The sequence below is a fragment of the Pinus tabuliformis genome, chromosome Q (genome assembly GCF_031772625.1).
Source record: "Pinus tabuliformis cultivar Carrire ecotype Pingquan chromosome Q, CPIR1, whole genome shotgun sequence".
Lineage (NCBI taxonomy): Eukaryota > Viridiplantae > Streptophyta > Pinopsida > Pinales > Pinaceae > Pinus > Pinus tabuliformis.
In genome coordinates, this window is record NC_142296.1 from 797,259,348 (window position 1) to 797,279,713 (window position 20,366).

At 40.1% G+C, this 20,366-nt stretch overlaps 1 protein-coding gene across 2 annotated transcripts in view; it reads left to right on the plus strand.

Annotated features, from left to right (window-relative positions):
- The first annotated feature begins 10,639 nt into the window (after nt 1–10,639).
- Nucleotides 10,640–20,366, plus strand: part of LOC149221884 (uncharacterized) — a 136,791-nt gene continuing 127,064 nt past the window's right edge. The window contains exon 1 of one of the 2 annotated variants that reach the window (XM_089385266.1): nt 10,640–11,222. In XM_089385266.1, coding sequence (XP_089241392.1) covers nt 10,935–11,222 — 288 coding nt within the window. In that variant the 5' untranslated portion in view covers nt 10,640–10,934. The remainder of the gene's footprint in view (nt 11,223–20,366) is intronic. The other variant, XM_089385265.1, reaches the window with a different exon arrangement.

Here is a 20,366-nt window from a genome sequence, read left to right on the forward strand (position 1 = left end):
GTACTGAGTTCAACATAATTATTAGTTCCCCTGCCTAGATTAATTTGGATCTTAAAACAATGAGAATCATTTAGGTAAAGAATGGCTCCTCCACCACATCCTGCCTCCTGCGCGGATCCATCAAAATATGCCCACGGTTTTGATTTGTCTATGGTTTCAGGAATGATGGTGTGGGGAGGGGTATTGGTGTCCTCCTCGGGAAGAAGATCAAAATCAGCAATAGTATGGAGCAGTATAGTTGGCCAATGTGGGGCTTTGAGGTTGAAAATAGAATGGTTTCTAGCAATCCATATAGACCAGCAGACTAGAAGGGGCATGTTCCTGGCTTTTCCAATATGGTTTTGACACCAAGTACTCCAGGCATCCAGAATGTTATGCCCTTGCCAGGCTTTTAGGAATGGATAGTGTGCAATGATGCAATTCCAATATTCCTTTGAGGATGGGCAATTTAGGAAGAGATGTTCAGTACTCTCTTCATCATTGCGACACAGGTGACACCAAAAAGGGCCATGAAAGGACCTTTTCATCAGATTAGACCCTGTAGGGATCTTATCAAACAGTATGTTCCACAGCAGTAGATGGGTACGGGGGGCCGCCTTAAGCTTCCAGAGTAATCTCCAAGTCGGGTTTATGTTCTGAGGCTTGTAAGGTTCCATAAGTCTAATGTAGCCCTCTTTTGGAGAGTATGTTCCGTGTTTGGCAAAAGCCCAAATAACCTCATCCGGTTCTTCAGTCAGACGGATATGTGCTTGTGTAAGCGCTTCCGTGTATTCCTGCCAATCAAGTCGCCACTGTTCGGGGATGTCCAAGTCATGAGCCGATTTCCATGCCTGCTGAAGAAAGGTGGAATTATTTCTGTCACCGATGTGTTTAATGTGGGTGATACCCCTGCTGTTTAGGTACCTAATCAAGTCTGCTGGCAGTCTGTGTGCATTGCCACAGCCAACCCATGGATCCGTGCCAATACGAACAACATTGCCCTCATTTATTCTCCACGTGATACCTTCTCGTAGAAGTGGTAATGCATTCATAACCGCCTTCCAAATATTGGAGATGTTATTACTTGTTCCATGTAGCTGTCTGAACCAGTCCATCAGGTTCATGGGCCAGATGTATTTCACTTGTGCAACCCGGGACCAGAGACTGTTGGTGGTGATAAGGTGCCAACCAAGCTTTGCTACCAGGGCTTTTGAAAAAAGATCAAGCCTTTTGATGCCCCATCCTCCCCATCTCTTTGGTATTGCAATTCTGTCCCATTTGACCCAAGCGAAGATTCTACCCAGTAGGTTGCCCTTCCATAAGAATCTGCAGCATATGCTTTGGAGCCTGTTCAAAATACCTTTCGGTATCCATGCTAGGGTCATCCAGAAAACAGGTGTGGCCTCGATCACAACTTTAATAAGGACTAATCTACCAGCACGGGATAGGTATTTATGGTACCAAATCTGTAGGCGCTTTTCCACTTTAGCAATGAGCCACGTCCAGTCTGCAATCCTGTATCCTAGGGGCTTGAGCCTGAAGCCCAGATATTTTAGACCGTCTTCCAGATTCAGAGAGGTGAAGGGGAAGCGCTGTGTGGTGAATATGATCTCATGTTGTGAGCATCCGAAAGTAGTAATTGTGGATTTCCCGTCATTTACTATCATCCCGATTGCCTGTTGAAAGAGTTTGAATATATTCTGGAGGACCGTGGTGTCTCCAATACTGCCATTTAAGAAAATGAGAATGTCATCAACAAACAATAGATGGGTCAGATAAAAATTCTCCGAAATCTTGATGCCAACCAATTGATTTCTATTGCAGGCAGCGATGATTGATCTACTTAATCCTTCCATGATAAGTAAAAATAGTAGGGGGGAGAGAGGACATCCCTGCCTGAGTCCTCTCTCTGAAAAGAAGAAAGATGTGGCTTCCCCATTTAATAAAACACTGTAAGATACATCCTTGATGCAACTCATGATCCACTTGATATATGCATAAGGAAAACCCAAGTGGGTCAATAATAATCTAATGTAGAGCCAATTTGCTCTATCGAAGGCCTTCGAGAGGTCCACCTTCAAAATCATGCCTTTCTGCTTCTTCGTCTGCATAGTGTGTAGGAGTTCCTGAGCTGTGGCAATCACCTCATGTATCTGTCTGTGTTGAAGAAAAGCAAACTGCTCTGAGGATATATGTCTAGACAGGATTGGCTTCAGGCGATTTGCGATGATCTTTGCAATAATCTTGTACAGACAGTTGCAAAGGGAGATGGGTCGGAAGTCATTGAAAGAGGAAGGGAAGTCAGATTTCGGGATAAGGGCAATGAAGGTGGATTTGATGGTTGGGGATATTTTGCCACTTCTTCTACAATCCTCCACAATCTTGAGTAAATCATCCCCCAGGATATCAAAAAAAGCAATATAGAATTCGATGGTCCACCCGTCAGGTCCAGGGCTCTTGTCTTTCTTGAACCATTTTATAGTTGCTTCAAGTTCTTCCTTCGTCACTTCCATCATCAGATTCTCCGAGTCTTCCTGCTGCACAAACCTGGGAAAATGTTCAGCAACCCGCATGATTTCCAAAATATTCACATCTCTAGGCGCCTTGTAGATGCTTTTAAAGTGCTCAATGGCTAATCTAGCCAAATCCCGCTGTGTTGTTACCGATTGACCCTGTTCATTGTGAAGTTCCCAAATAGTATTTATAGCTTTTCTACCATTGGAAAATTTATGAAAGAACTTAGTATTGTTATCTCCTTCAGTGAGCCAAATTGCCCTGCTTCTGAGTCTCCAGCTCTCCTCCCTTTCTTTCAGGATTTGGGAACGCTTCGTGACGAGGGAGGTATATAGGTCTTTGCTTTCCTGTGATAAGAAGGTGCCATTAGATGTGTCCTCATATGTGGCAATGGCCCATTCTGCCTCCCTCAGAAAGTTGTCATCATTTTTTCGTTTCTGGTGTGCCCAATTTCTAGAGATCCTCTTAAGTTCTGTCAATTTTCTGATAAAGCCATTAGTATGATCCTCGCGTTCCATAATAGGGTTTGTTTGCCAATAATTGGAAACCAGCTGAATATAAGAGGGATCCTTGAGCCAAGAGGCGTTGAACTTGAAGGGGCTTTTAATCCTCAGGTTTGTATCCGCCAACTCCAAAAATATTGGCCGATGATCAGAAATACCTCCGGTACCAACCCACTGTCTAATACGAGGATGAGAACTTAAGAAAGCTTCTTTGATGAGAAATCTGTCTAGTCTCCTTGCAAGGTTGTGGTCACCACTGCGGTTGTTAGACCAAGTATACTGTATCCTGGCAGATGGAATGTCTACCCACTGATGCTCCTCGAGTAAGGTAGAGATAGTGTTAGTAAGGCCATCAACTTGGGCCGAGTGACCCCAGGATTCACTGTATCCCAACGAAAAATTCAAATCCCCCCCAATATGATATTGTCTGCCTGCAAGAGTTCAGAGTCGAGGAGGGACCTCCAAAATATCGCCCTGTCCACGCATGGACCATATACATTCATAATACGGACTTCAGATTCAAGTGTGTGGGCAAATATGTCCATGCCTATGAAACCTCTGCCTCCCCATAAGTTCCTGAGTTCCATAGACTTATTGCAGAAACCAATAGCAGTACCTCCAGATCTCCCAGACGCGTCCATGGCATGGAAGGTCCAATTTGGCAGCCAAGAATTAAGTGTAGAAATAAGAGAAACAGCCGAGCATAGGGTTTCTTGTAAGAATATAATGTCCAACTGGGTCGATGTAAGCAGTCTTCTGAGTGCTAGTTTTTTGGGAGGGCTAGCAAACCCTCTACAGTTGAAGGATAAGAACTTCATGGAGGGTGAGGTTGAGGGCCATTCCTAGCTCTAAGGGCCCTGACAATGGTTTGCTGTCACCCGAGGGAAACTTCTTCACCCGCAGTGTGTCTGGCTTTAGTGAGTTGTGATGGGCGTCCCCTGGACGATTTAAGGGAGGTTGGGGGAATCACAGGGTCCAGACCAATCGCATCAAATCCCCTATCCTTCGATCTGGAGCGGAGTGGGTACCGGGGGGATATAGGGGGGGAGAGGGAGGGGAGAGTAGGAAGGGAGGATGATGTCAGAGATGGGATGCTGGGGGCAGTGATGGGAGGGGGAAGGGGAAGGGAGCAATAGAGAGAGGAGGGGGGGGAAAACCCTGGGATCTCAAGAAAGACGAAGAGATCGAGGATGAAAAAATAGGGGGAGAAGTACCCATACATGAATGAGATGCAATATCTTTCGAAATGCCAGATATAGGAGAAGTGAGAGGGGAAGATGAAGATAACATACCCGATGTCGAGATGATCTCCTTCACTAGACCGGAGCATGTTGGAGGAGGAGGCGAGGGAGGGATTGTATCAGCAAGACGCTTGTCAGATGCCTCTTTATCAGGTGTTCCCCGGGAGTCCCCTGCATCTTGTCAATATTTTCTGGTTCAGTGTCTATAGCCTGCCGAGTAGGGTTTCCACTGGGCTACTCAGTCTCCATTCTCTGATCAGTACCCCTGTTCTTATGCAAGAGAGGGCAATCCTTGTACAAGTGCCCTACTTTGTGGCATCTGCGGCAGCGATACGGGATGCCTTCGTAATCAATGATCTACTTGCGGGATGTGTCCCTCCACTGTATAGTGATGTACTCCTGTAAGCCTCCTCGAGTGTCGAGGTTTATTAGGATACGAGCATATGCCATCATACCCGTGTGTTGATAGGACTTATCGTATTCCATGTAGGTGCTGATAGCATTGCCAATCCGCCTGAAGATGTCTTCAGACCAGTATTGTAGTGGGAGACCTGGGAGCCGAATCCACACTGGTCCTATGCCAATTTGCTCAGTCTCTGGATCAAAAAGAGGTGTCCAACGTTTCAGAAGAACCGGGGCGTGTTCGAAATGCCAGTAGGAGGATAAGACCCAATTTGTGTGATCAGCACGAGTGAATCTCAATGCAAACCAACCGCTTACAAAAGTCTGCACGAAGGGGATGTCCACCAGATGGTGACCCCAAACCTCTGATGCCCAGGTATTCAAACGGGCGGCCGTGTAGTTTCGTCCTCTGATGCGACCGACCAAGACTCTATCAGCAAAATCCATAGTCTCTCCCCACTGAATGTCCTCTTCTAATCTCAGGAAGATGTCGTCCGCCTTTGATTTGTAGCACTTGTACTTCTTCTTAATCCCTTGAAGAGGAGACTGATGTTGTACCCGAACTGAAAGAGGGTCTGAAGAAACAGGGGGAGGGTTAGGGTTTGACGAGGAGGGGGTGAGGCTGCCAACAGAGGTAGGTAAAGTATCGGCGAGAGGCGGGACAACGATAAAACTGCCAGAAGGAGGAGCAAAAGAGGCCTGAGGGTTTAAACCGACAATACCCACGGTCACCGGTGGAGGAGTAATCAGTCGAGCCTGTGCTCTTGATACAAGGAGGTCTAACCCAGGGTTAGGGTTTAGGCAGTCAGAGACGAAACCAAGGGTAGCCGGGGAAGCCGGGGGGGTAGAAAGCGATGGCCAGGTAGGTGGGTCATCTGGCAGGACCACAAGATGCGTCCGTGACGGTTCCGCCAAAGAGTAACCAGAGCTATACAGTCCAACCGACGCGGGAAATGAGGAACGCCAGATGGATACCCCCTCCAGCGGGTCTTCAGAATAGTCCACGGCATCAATGTCATCCATGTCGACAGCTGCTCCTTGGAATGGAGGACACCTCGAAACTGCAGGAAAAAACTGGAGAAATGCCAAGACTCGGACCGGACTGCCAGGAAACAGGAGCAGACCGTAGATAGAAACGGCTGGTAACGGAACAACAATAACCCCCCGAAATCCCGACAGGTCAAAAACCCAGGTAAGAGAAGCGCAACAGAGAGAACCACAAAAACGCGACAGTAAAAACGTCAAGCAGGTTATTGGTGGCCTTCCATGGTTAACTTCTGTAACCTGTAGTGACCAGAAACCCTATCTGTAACCTTCACGAGCCATCTCTCCCAGTAATCAATGTTAGTTATTTCAAGTTGTTTTCAGTTAAACTAGTTCCAACTGCTAGAGGAACTAGTGGAAGGTCAATTGTGCATCGGAACTTCAGCCTAACTTAGTGATCATCTAGTTAACTGATCAATCAACCCAAAATAGCTAGTGCATATAGAGAATTCAAGTTCATGAAGCTTGAAATATTATTTAGATACTGGAGGAATAAATCCAACTTTTCACAACCATGAGGCCAGTTGATGAAGGTATCATCAACAAATATCTTCCAAAGCTTAGGCTTGAATGGAGCAGAAGCCAAGGCTTTAGATTCGAAATACTCCATGAAAAGGTTGGCAACAACAAGGGAGAATGGGGAACCCATGGCAACAACGCAGGTTTGTTCTTAGTACTCACCTTCAAAGCTAAAAAAGGTAGAGGTGAGGCATATCTCTACCAATTTGGCTGTATCCAGATCAGTGACACGCTTGATCACTTCAACCGCTTCATTGATCGAGATATTAGTGAAGAGTGAGACAACATCAAAGATGACAAGGATGTCCCCTGGTTCAAAAGTTAAACTATTTAACTCATCGAAAAACGAGGAGGAGTCCTTGACAAAAGAATAAGAAAGGCCAACTAGAGGTTTAAGTTTCCGAGCGAAATATTTAAATAGGAGGTAAGTTGGCCCACCAATGGTGTTGACAATGGGTTTGAGGGGGGCACCCTCTTTATGGAATTTGGGAAGACCATAAATCTTAGGAGTGAGAGGGTTTCTTTCAATAAACTTATGGCTGATGGAGCTCACAGAGCTACTAGATTTTATAGCGGAAGCTACAACATTCGAGACTTTTTTATAGGGTTTTTCTAAAGCTTTTTGTAACTGCCACTATTACATAAATGATCCAACATCTTTCTTCTATAGTCCTCCATATCCATGATAACCACAACTCCTCCTTTATCTGCTTTGAGAACAATAATGTCGGGGTAATGACAACATTTTTAATTTTATTTTTTCAAGGTAATGACTACATTTCCCTCATATTCCTTATTTTTCATTAATTAGCTGACATATATTTTTATTTTTTTAACATAACTTCAGTAACAACATTTCTCTCACATTCACATTTTTTTTTGTTGTTTTTTTCATTCATTGTTTGACATATATTTTTATTTTTTTACTTATAATGAATGTATTGGTATAGAATAATTACTTGTATGGACAAGGTGTTTGGTATATAATATTTACTTATTAATGTACTGAAAGTAATGGATGAAGGAACAAACCCTACATTATAATAGAGAATTATATATTTGTTCTCGTGAAACATTTATTAAGTATATGCATAAACAAAAAGTGAGAAGTAAGAAATAATCAAGAATGGGTATTTCAGAGCATGAGTTTTCGGTTAAAAATAGTAAACAAAAAAAATAGATATCCTCTTCTGTATTATTTGACTTGATCATTTACATTTTTTTTTTTCATTCATTGTTCGACACACACACACACACATATTAACATAATATTATGTGACAACATCTCCGCTTTTAATTTTTTTAATGTAACATTATGTGACAACATCTTCCTACATTTTTTTTAACATAACATTACTTGACAATATCTCTGCTTTTAGCACATGACGTGCATGGTGTAATGGTAGGGGCGGAGGTTGTCACTCCCCCCACCCAGGTTCGAGTCCTGCAGAGGCAGGTGATTGATGTAAAAAGTTGTAAATGTTGTAAAAAAAGTTGTAAAAAAAGGGGTCCCGCCGAAGCTTACAAAAAAAAAAAAATATCTCCGCTTTTAATTTTTTTAATGTAACATTATGTGACAACATCTCCCTACATCTCCCTCCCTTATGTACTGGGTGGTAGAGCACATCTCGAGTGCAATAAGGATTTTAATATTTTTTTAAAGATGTGAAATTTATATATAATATAAATAATATTATTTTTTTGGTTGGCGTGATCCACAAGGATTTGAACCTTGAATCTCTTGTTTACATACTATTTCATATCATGGCAATCACTAATTTAGCTACCCCAAGGGCTAGCGTAAATAATATTATTAAGAACTAATTTATATTCATCTTAATTCAAGATCTGCCAAATATTAAGATAAATTAAATTTTTTGAGTTACAAACTTTTCCTCAAATTTTATACTAAAAAAATATTTACATCATAAAAAAATTGATCTTATCTATTCTTAATATATTTAAAATTTAAAAGTAAAATAAATATATACTAATTTAAATATATAAATTTTATTTTTTATAAATATTTAATAATTTTAATGTAAAAAATAAATTTTATTTTTTAAATTAAAAAAAATATTTATGGAATATCATTGCTTGGTGTTTTTTGTGGTCACTTTATTTTATGGAATATCATTGCTTGGTGTTTTTTTTGGTCACTTTATTTTATCGAATATCATTGCTTGGTGTCTTACTGCCAACTAAAAACAAACTAACTCTAGCTAAAGCTAAAACGACATCCTTTCAGCTAAACTATATGTTTGGTTTTACTATCATTATTTTCATTTGGCGCTTTCTCTTCGTTATTGCCATAGTCACTCACTATTCATTTCATGATCGAATCTTTGAAAAGTTTTCTCAACTGATTTATAAAACTAAAATATTAACCTCTAAATATAACCTTTTCCTCGAACTATATTTACCTTTCTTGGCATTATACACCTTTTTGGTAGCTTTTATACATTATCTTTGTGAAAACGAACACGTGTATCAACTCTATCACAATCATAACTTGCACATTTACTACCAACTCATATAATGAAGCTTTATACAATCACAATGCAACAACAATAATGATCCAAACATCACTTTAATAGTACAATATACATAATAAAAATAAGACGTAGTCTTTAACGCGACTTTTTGAAAGCCTTTTCGGCGATTTTTTCCGGTGAAAATCCGGCAGTAATTTATTGAAATCGAAGTTTGATAACTAGTTTCTGCACAATGAAAGCGTCCCATTTTTCAGGGTGCTGAATCCGAATATGCAGTTAAAAAACCATTTTAACTGCAACAAATCATGATTTCATCTCAATTTCTTCCGCCATTCCGTCACCGGAATCTCAAAAAGTCGCATTATAGACAACTCCATAAAAATAATACCCTTTCTGTACAAAAGTCTCTTTATATAAAATTAGGTAATGCAATTTTGATGTATAAAAGAAGAGTTTATAATGGTTGATATTTATCAGCACAGATCTATTTCATTTCATTTATGATCTAATATGAATTATTTTATGTACAGATCTCATATGAATTGAGAGGATTGATTAAAATTTTGCAAGTTTAATTTTTTTAAAGTACAAAATATATTGTATTATTTTTTATTATTTAAATTATATTTTTAATATTAAATAGAATATATAAGATTAAATAAATATTTTAAGTATAAAAATTTGATTTTTTCATTATATAAATATATATTTTTTAAAATCATATATAATATATATTTAATTTACATTAAAATATTTTACATCAAAATATTTTATTATACAAGTTAAAATGATTTATTATTATTAATATATTTTAAGTATATTTCAATATTAATTCTTATTAAAATATTTTATTAATAAATTACAATGAATATTTTTATATACAACATCAAAATGTTTTATTTTAACATTTTTTTCTATATGAAGTTGATATCTACATAAATTAGTTAACATAGATCTTTAAATAGTTTATTTAAATCTCTTGTTGAAATATTTTTGAAAAGTATAAGATTTAAACATCTTACTCATATTTTTTTTTTTCCTTCTTAAATTTCTATTCATTTTTTTTATTATAGTTGGCATTATTTTTCTATTTAAAACATAATTTTTATTTTTTATTTTTATTTTAAATGGGAACAGACAGACATACAAACTAACACATCCTCTGATATTGGCCTATAGAATCAGCCTCTCCACTCAACAATGGTATAAGAAAGTTGATATATAATTATATCAAAATGCATTATCCAATATAACGTGAAGAAATGTTGTAATGTTTTATCATAGTCTATTAAATATTTTGATTCAGTTAAATTACATAAAAATAAAATAAATAATAATTATAATTATTAATAAAATATTTGGACACACTTAAATTACATCAAAATAAAAATAAAATAATAATAATTATAAAATATTTTCACAATAAACAAATAAAAAATTAAAATTAAAATTAATAATTAAACCTATTGAGATTCATTTCATTTTCTAAATTTATTAAGCCAAAAGAACTAAATTTTTAAAACGAAAAAAATTAATACTAAATAATTTTAAAATTAATATATAAAAAAATAAATACAATACCCTCATTTATTTTCCATCTGTTAGGTGGCCTCATAAATTAATATAAATATAAACTGATCTTATCCTACACAGAAATTTGGGAGACCATATTCCCGAACCAAAAATATCATTGAGATGTTGCTCTCGCCTGTGTTATTTCAATTTCTCCTTCTCTGCCAATTATGTACGATGTCCGCATAGAAGGTGGAATGGCATCTTACCATTCAACCTAATCTTTGGGGCCCATAGGGAGAGGAAGCCATCATGAATGACTTCATGGCATGGCGTGTCCCAATTGGCTTTCTGATTCCTCCTCCCCTTACCTTACATTACCATATATGTGGACGGACAATCAAAATGAGAAAAGTCACATTGTGCAAAGGGGCCTTTTGATGCATGTGATTACCCCATTCATCCGAATCTCAAAAGGCAGTTTGTGGAAAAGAGCTTTGGATGCACATATGGAGTTTTGTAGGATTTTGATACATCTATAATACTCCCGAGTCCCAACGGATTCTCAAGAAATATTCCGTATGACTTCGGCAATGATTGAAAATGACGTATACTGTCGTCTCTCAACCGACCAACCTACCTTCAAATGAAATGTTGGTTCAAGCGCGGAGGTAATTGGGTTTGGGGGGCTGTGAATTTTACCTCGGACATCCAGAAGTGAGAAAATGGGATCAGAGGGGCCTCCCGTAACTAAAATCCATGTGACAGGATTCACAAAATTTCATGGAGTTGCAGAGAATCCAACGGAGACGATTGTGAACCGGCTGAAGGATTATGTCAATAAACAGGGCTTGACTGATGGAGCCACTCCCAGCAGCTGCAATGTATTGAAGACTGCCGGAGAAGGAATTGTCAGCACTCTCTACGCTCTTTTGGACTCGGCTTTGCCGTGGAATGACGGGACAGGTGCTCAATTTCTGTCAGAGTCTGGCTGTGGAGAGCGGATCATTTGGGTGAGTTTCTACAGACAAGCCCTCAAATGGGTTGAATTTATTTCGGCGAAATGATTGGTTATTTCAAATGGGTGCATTGATATGATTTGAAAATTAAAGAAAAATCGGGTCTTTCAATAGGGTTAGATTGACTTCATTGAAATTCCAAGCGGCTTGAACTTATATTATTTAAAAAAATATGTTATTTCAATGGGCTAGTTCATATGATTGAAATTTTCTAGTGCTGGATAGAATTGTGTCATATTTAGTAGTATTTGCGCGGTAGATTTATTATGGTGGCTAGTATATAAGGTTTTGTTTCACTGTTTTTCACAAAGAAAAATAGGTGGTGGGTGTAATGGTATTGAAATTTCATTTGCCTTTAAGCATAAGATATTGATTTTCAGCTGGCAAAGCTTGAGGCTCAATTAGGTACTCATGTTCTCTGTGTGGCTTGAGCAGTTTTCACTTCCTGTTTACGGATTTTCAATCATTACAGTCCATCTGCTCATGATTTCGCAGATAGTACTTCCTGTTTACGGATTTTCAATCATTGCAGTGCATCTGCTCATGATTTTGCAGATAGTAGTTCCACTAACACGGGCCACTCTCCCAATCACCCTCCTCGAAAGGATCTAACAAAACAACATGCTGTTTTGAACAATTTCATTGAGTTCGAGGGATTTGTATTAAATTTATCCCATTTTGAGTTAATCGATGAGTCGCTGATGTAAACTTCACTGCATTCAGAATTTTCTGACGACAATTATATGATTTAGCCACCGGATGATTTAGTTAGCCTTGCCATGGAAAACTGTTTGCTTTGACTTTTTTGGGTTTTAATTATCTGTTCCTGTGCTAGGAGGATCAGGCTGTCAGATAGGATGTTTCTTAGATGGATTAAATGGGGTTCCAGATGCACGATGGGCAGCAAGCTTATGTGGGCATTGATAGAAGGATAAGAACCCATCACTATTCATGAGATTTGCATATGTGAGTTACAGTAGTGTTGAAGGAATGCGCATAGCTGCTTAGATCAATGCCATCTTCTACTTTGAACAATTACCACTCTATAGGTGCCTGGATGTGATAACTAATGTATCAAAATCAGAAACTGGGAACTACTGGAAATAGAAGCCATGCTGACTGTGGATAATTTTAATCCATGATGGTGATGATATTTCAATGATTTCGTTTTTGCAGAAGTGCTTCAAGAAACATGTCCAAAGGGGCTGCACCGCAGAACGGACTTCCTTTCCCTTAGCTGTTATTATGTCCAAATTTTATTTGGACGCAATATATATTCCCATCTAGGTACTGCCCAGTTTCAGCGCATTTTTGCAGCCATTTGGAAATGCACTAAGTAGTTCCAAGGCAAAATTACATGTTGGCAGTTATTTCAAAATTTCATGCAATAATGTGAATTGCTGAATATTCCCGTTATATTGCTGAGTTGATGCTCCAACAGCTTTTGAATCGCCCAGTTTCAGCGCATTTTTGCGGCCATTTAGAAATGTACAAAGTAGTTCCAAGGCAAAATTACATGTTGGCAGTTATTTCAAAATTTCATGCAATAATGTGAATTGCTGAATATTCCCGTTATATTGCTGAGTTGATGCTCCAACAGCTTTTGAATCGCCATACGGATTCTTTGGCAACAAAGTACAGTCCATTAGCATCTCGTTTTTCAAATTTCTGTGCAAGAGGAGTCCGTAGGACCCAATTTTGAGATTGGCTCCTTTCGCCTATATTTCGCAAAGATAAAGAGACAAAAACATTAGGGGGAGGCTATATGTTAGAAAATTACAAAGGCCTTTTAATGACACTGAATAAAGTTACTGTGTTACTTTTTAATTCAATGTATGATGAGGAGTCCAGAGGATTAGGAACTAGTAGTTCAAAATCTTTTGATACTCCTTGCTAGCCAAGATCCCCTTTGCTATGCTGATTGAAGATTATTAGAGATAATAAGTAGGAGATATTGTTTTACTTTTTAATTCAATGTATGATGGAGTCCAGAGGATTTGGACCTCGTAGTTCAAATGTTTTTGATCCTCATTGCTAGAGAAGGTCCCCCTTGCTCTGCTGATTGAAGATTATTAGAAATAATTATTAGGAGCTAATAAAATATGCATACAATCCAAAGGGGAACCAAAAGAGAGCCCGTGGGATTTGAACCCAGGTTTCCTCTACCAATGTCTTGCCTTTTAAACCACCCTCCACTAAGCTGCATTCTAAGGGAAGTTCTGCTGAAAACTTCTTTTGAGAGTAACATGGTTTTATTTTAAAACAACTGGGGGACGCACTAACAAGGCAAAGAGAGGACCACATAGGACCAACTGACCGATTTTAGAGCACTGAATGGCAGAGCTGGATCACGCCCTTATTATTTAAGTCAATCAACCCAGCGCATGCTCTGTAATGGTTTGCTTGGAACATGTTATATGTGAATTGCTTCTTTCCCATGATCCCAATCCCGCCAGAAAAGTCAACCTGGATTGATCCCAACCCCTTCCCTCTTTCTTTCATGTATGAAGTTCCAACCTAGGTGCCTCTCTCCTATTCACAGAAAATAGAAGTAGGCTAGAAGTTAATGTTTGAAATCTGAAAGATTCATGCAGTCCTCTGGCCGCGATCAGCACCCTTTCCAGGGTTAACGTCAAGAATGTTTCTAACATATCATTCCAACTATCTTTTCATCATCACTCTCATCACTCTCACTTTATTCTTCCTCAGAGGATGAATCCTGCTCTATGGCTTTGGTTGGAGCCAAAGTGTTTGGGACTTGAGATGAGCTTGGTTTCTCTTCATCACTTTGCTTTTTAGGAAAAGGTTTACCCCTTGGAATGTAACTAGACTTTTGGGCCTTTTCTAATGCAGTGATTTTGTTCATAACTACCCTATCTCATGAGTGGAATTCTTCACTAAGCTTTTCCATCCTTTTAAGGATGGCCAAAAGGGTTTCTTCATGTTGATCTTTAGTCTTTTCCTTCTTGATCTCGACTTTGGCTTTAGGAATGTCATTGGCATCCATTCTTGAAATACATAGGTTCTCTTCGACCTCAATTGCTATTTCTTTGGCTTTGGCCAATGTGGAAGGTTTCTTGTCTCTTAATGTATAGGTGAGGTGGCCCCCAACAACTTTTATGAATTTGTCAAGGATGTTAGCATCAGAGGGTTTCAAGTGATCAGGGATATCTCAAACTACCCTATCAAACTTTTGAATGAATTCCCAAATGTCTTCCCTCCCTCTATTTATTTGATAGAACTTTTTGATGTTAAAGGTTCCTTGGGAATTGCATGACCATCTTTTCATGAATAGGTCTTCAAAATCATCAGAATCCTCGATGCATGTTGGGGGAAGACTAAGGTACCATTTTCTTGCTTGTCCCTCAAGTGATAGAGCAAAAAACATCATGAGCCTATCTTCATCAAAGATCATTCTAGGGGACATGTGCCAATAGAATTCTTCAACAAAGTCACGGGCACTCATAGTAGCATCCCCTTTGAATTTGGGTAACCATCGGTTATACTTTTCAGGTAATGGTTTGGGATCATCATTGAACTTTAAAAGGGATGTCTTTCACTCTTGGTCATCTTAGGATAGTCAGTGGTAGAACTAGTTTCCATCTTTGGGGTAGGATCACTAACTTCCTCAAATTCAGGGAGAAGAGCGGTCCCAGCAGGTGATGGGGCTCATTCCTTCTTTTTTGCAGCAGCCCTAGTCACCGGAGGAATGTTGTCACTTTCTAGTAAATTAGGGGTTTTAAGAATGAGCGGAGTCGCCAAGGGAATACTTGAATTGTCGTCAGTGAATCAATTCCTAAATGATTCACTAGGGAGGCAGACTTGCTTTCTCCCCGCCAATAGTGCCAAAAATGTTATCGCTCAAACTAGCTGGGGTCCTAAAAGGGGATCCTTGAAGGGCTACTACTAGGCTAAGGGCAACAATGGAGCAATATCCCACTATCACCTCGGTTAAGGCTCCTTGCTCTTTACAGACTTTCATTGATGGGAGGAGACCCGTTATGATGAGGATCACAAAATGGATAGACCAATGATAAGGTGAGGGGTGATCTTAGAAGCCTATTCACAAGAGAGGCTCAAATATGTGGCTTGCTTGTTTTGGAGGCAAGGTTTAAATCTCTCAAGGAAGGGCGTAAGGGGAATTTCAAGGTTTAGGTTTAGGGTATATATCTTATAATGGAGGTTCCTAGGCCTTGAAATCTTTGTGAAAGCTTGGATTCCCATTGATCCTTGAAGAATTACCCTTAATAGTGTATGGGACCACACAAGACCAAGTTGACCTGGGGTTAGGTCAAGGGGATGGGGTTTACCAACCATTGATATGCTTGAGCTATTCTGAAGGGAGAAAGGGACCAAAGAAAGAATTTTTAATGCAAGACAATGTGAGGGTCCCAATGAGGCTTCTAGCCTAAGGAAACCTGGGGCAAGATTCAATCTCGAGGCTAGGGCTCGAGATATCTCAAAATTCCACTGTCGAAATTTCATCAAGATTGGAGGGCACCTAGGAGACACACCAATGCAGTAGGGGCCAAGAGATCAAATTTTTTTGATGGGTAGTTTGCAAGATAAATGATGCCATAAGGGACCTAATGGGCTAGGCCTAGAAAATGAGAAGGAGTAGGATGAATAAAGTTTAAGGTGATCACCTTTGGGTGGACCAGTGCCTAATCCTTTGGGGAGATTGGAGTCAGGTAGAATTATGACTATGGACCTTTGAATTTCCTAGCTCAAGGAGACCTCAAAGACAGCTTCGCTTAGCACTAGGGAAACAACAAAAGCAACCTCAAAGACCTTATACTTTGTTTTGCAAGGTAGATGGCTTATCAAGATGGATTTCAACAATGAAACATCCCTAGGAACATTCATTCATTATACATGGCCCAGTCATGAAGCATTTGTTGAAGGAAAGGTAACTAGGTTCGGTTTTCATTATGACGTTGAACGATAATTTTATGAAAAAAATGTTATTCCTCGCATCATGGGTTTCATGAGCAAGATGTGTTTACCATAGATAAAAGACTTCTTCTTGATGTCTTTAGCATTCTTATGTTTAAAGATCAAAGAGAACGCTCCAAGATAAGTGTCACTATCTTCATGCAGAAACTCACTCTACAAACTACAGTATATCTCGTTGGAATGTCGGCTCAGATTTGAAAACTCTCCTGCAGGCTTGAAGCATTATTGGTGACCTGTATATATACATGGGTAACGAAGAATCAAGAAACATAAGGCTTCAGATCACAAGTCTTTGAATATACAAGGAAGGGTCTCGACATATATCCCTGTCATCAAATATACAAGGAAGGGTCTTGACATATCTCTCAAATACACAGTGAAGGGTAGAGCTTCGACATTTATCTTAGAAGCTCATAGATCGAAGGACGAATTCCCAGCATATTCCACAAGAGCTGGGACATATCTCAGAAGTAGAGTCTCGGTATGTATCTAGTCTTGACATATATAATTAGGAATCTCAGTGTATATAGTCTTGGCATATATATCTTAGAAATCTCGGTGTATATAGTCTCGGCATATATATCTCAGAAGTCTTGCCTCGACATATGTCTCAAAAGTCTCGGTGAAGCATCGAAGTATATCTCAGAGCCTCAGTATTTATCTCAGAGCATCGAAGAAGTTTCAGAACTACTCTCGATAGATATATTTCAGGGTCTCGGTTCAACTATATGTGAAAGGCTTTTTGAAAGCCTGTAAGAATACGAAGATACATAAGTCAAGAGAGTATTCTTAGGACATCCTTCGAAAGGACACTCACTGTAATGCATACACTATATGACTTATAGGACTGTGCATTGGTATACACAGTAACAAGCAGTGACATATCTTATCTCTGGTGTAATCAACGAAGGACTATGACAAGTTGAGAAGAGAAAGTATCGAAGACAGTGAAAGGCATAAGGAGAAGGAGAACAGTGATGATAGTGAATCAAGCAGTGCAAAAGTTAGTGACAAATATCTTGGAGGTAACTTTGAATCTACTTTGTTAAGAGTCCTGGTATTCAACATCTAAATATCTATAAGAAGAGATTCAAGGATTTTCCTCTTTGAGAGAGAGAGAGATTTTGGCCCTAGCAGCGAGCCAACTTTTGTGTTCTCGCTCTTTGTTTTTGGTAGCAATTTGATGAAGTAAACACACACTATTTATAAGAAGAAGAAGATCAAGCTAATAAAGGGAAATTGCAAAAGTACTTCACAAGTTGTTATCAAGTCTAGAAGAATCCTAATATTCATAATTGCCCATCATTCTTCAACATGGTATCGGAGCTAAGGTGACACATCAAGGAAAGGGCATCTCAAAAACACTCATAAGGTGACTCATCAAGGAAAGATATCTCAAGAGCAACTACAAGGTTGAAGCATCAAGCCAAGAAGTCTCAATTACATCAAAGACAAGGAAGGTTTACCATTTACTATCCATCAAGGAGGACTACAAAAGCAAGAGGAGAAGCCTTTTGTATAAAGGCACGTTCAAGTAGAGCAAGCCAAAAGGGACCTACATCAAGCTACACCACCTTCAAGGAGAAAAGTACTACAAGCCAAATCATCAAGCAAAATCTCATCATCAAGCAAGTCCATTGGGAGAAAGCAACTTGAAGAGCATCTAAGAAGGCAAGCTATCAAATCTTCAAGAAGAAAGCAAGTCTATTACATCTCAAGTAAGTATATATATGTCCCCTTCTGAACATTCAACAATGTCTTTTTGCAAGGAAAGTAACAAACTAGTTGGGACAACTAACTTCCTTGCATGGAAGAAGAGGACTGACTTACTTCTCAAGGAGAATGAACTCATAAAACTTATCAAAGGGAATGTTACTATCCCTGCTAAGGATGTAATGTTTCTAATTAGGAAATTAAGTGATAAACAAAGCAAGTAGACAAACCAACAATTAGAAATGAGAAACAATCATCATACACCCATGAAAACGCTGGAAATAGAGAACTTCTGAGCCATTTTATTAAATCATTATGGGAAAATACAACAATGAATGGAATGGTGCACGTGGGCTTGTCTCCAAGGACAAGTGTGACAAAACGCAAGTGAGCAATTGATGATCTGAGGGCTGTCTAACTGCTGCTCTAGAACTGATCTACGCTGCCCAAAAACTACGTTGTCTGCTAGAAAAGAAATGCTGGAAACACTGCTTCCCGTGCTTAGAAAATTATGAAACTTCAACTCCCTGATCCTCAGCAAAAACCCACCAAAACCCAGGAAGGGTTTGGCCTAGTTCAGACTTCTGAAATTCGATCCCCAAGGAACTCGTTCTTTGCTCAAGCTGGCAAACTCGATCTGTCTGAATGATGCTGGGATGTGATACCTTATGAATTTTCTTCCTTCCCTGATGTGATCCTAGCGCTGTGGCTCTCTCCCTCAATGCCCACGTGATTCCCAGTCTGGCCCTCTACATAGTCCTCTAAGGCTGAGTTTCAAACTGCCCAATTGCTGCACCCACCTACTCCAAAACTCCTCGCTAAGGCTGACCTCCTGATATCCTTCAACTCTCCAAGTTTCTCCGGTAAGTGCTGGCCCAATGAAGCTCTGATCACAACTGCTTGTTCCCTTCTCTGCTGGCCCAGAAATACGCATTGCTGGTTTGTGGCTGAGTGTGCTGGCTATGAATCTTCCTTGGTGCTCCTCAAGGTGCTTTGAAAATGCCTTCCCAGGGTGGCACTCGTAGTCCCTCAAAGGCAAGGTTGAATCTCCCGCTTGAGAGATTCGTGGCTAAGCAACCAGTTGACTCGGCTAAGCAGCTTGAGCAAACAGTAAAGTGATTTTGATGTACAAGAATGAATGAATCCTCATGTGAGGAGCTCTTCCTCCTTATGACTTCGTGGGCCTCCCTTTTCCTCATGCGGGCCCCTCCAACAGCCATATGATTTCCCTCCAAGGCAATTTGAATTGCCCCATGTGTTCTCCCACGTGGGTAGTCCCCACCTTCCACTAGAAAATTAATCCAACCTTCATTTCTCCTAAGTCCCTAAGTCAAAATTGCTTGGGTCCTTTACTTAACAAAATTTGTACAGAATTGGGGAGAGAGAAAAACGTGTTACAAATTCATTTGTGAAGGGACATGACAGTCCTCCCCTCGCAAATGTTGCTTGCCCTCATGCAACTTCAGTGCTGGGTGCTCTAGGATGTGCTCACCCTCCCAGGTGGCATCCTCATCCAACAGGTTTCTCCAACGCACCAAAAACCATCTAGTGGTCCTGGTCCTCAACTTCCTCTCCTGTCTGTCCAAAATGGCCTCAGGCTCCAAAACCAGATGGCCCTCTTCATCTAGTGGGGGTAACTCCACTGCTGTTGTCACCCGTTGTCCCAACACCTTTTTAAGGCATGAGACATGGAATATGTTGTGAATCCTGCTCCCTGGAGACAGCTCGAGCTCGTAGGCCACCTCCCCAACTCGCCTGACTACCTTCTATTGCCCATAAAAACGGGGCTCTAGCTTCTCGGCCCCCTTCTACTTCAATGTGGACTGCTTGTATGGCTGTAACCGGAGGTACACCAAATCCCCCTCCTCGAAATGTCTCTCGGTCCGGTGCCTATTTGCGTACATTTTCTGCTGGTTCTGCACTGTCACTAAGTTATCCTTGAGAGCCTTGAGGATATCTTGGCTCTCTTGGATCCAATCTTTGGCCTTTGGGGCGGTCCGGTGCCTATTGGCGTACATTTTCTGCTGGTTTTGCGTTGTCACTAAGTTATCCTTGAGAGCCTTGAGGATATCTTGGCTCTCTTGGATCCAATCTTTGGCCTTTGGGGCCCGACTATCTCCAAAAACAACGTCAACAAAAGATAATGCATCATAACCATATAAGAGACATAAAAGAGTCATACCAATGGACATGTGATGGGTGGTGTTGTAGCAATACTCGCCCAAATGTAGCAATACTCACCCAAATGCAGCAAGCGAATTGAAGCCCTCTGCTGCCCAGTCACGTAGTTCCTCAGGCACCCCTCCAGCCACTGATTAACTCGCTCAGTCTGGCCATCTGTTTGGGGGTGGTAGCTCGTGCTAGGGGTGAGCTCAGTAATAACCAACCTGAAGAGCCCCTGCCAAAAACCTCCCGTGAACCTACTAGCCTTGTCACTCACTATGTTCTTAGGAAGCCTGTGTAATCGGA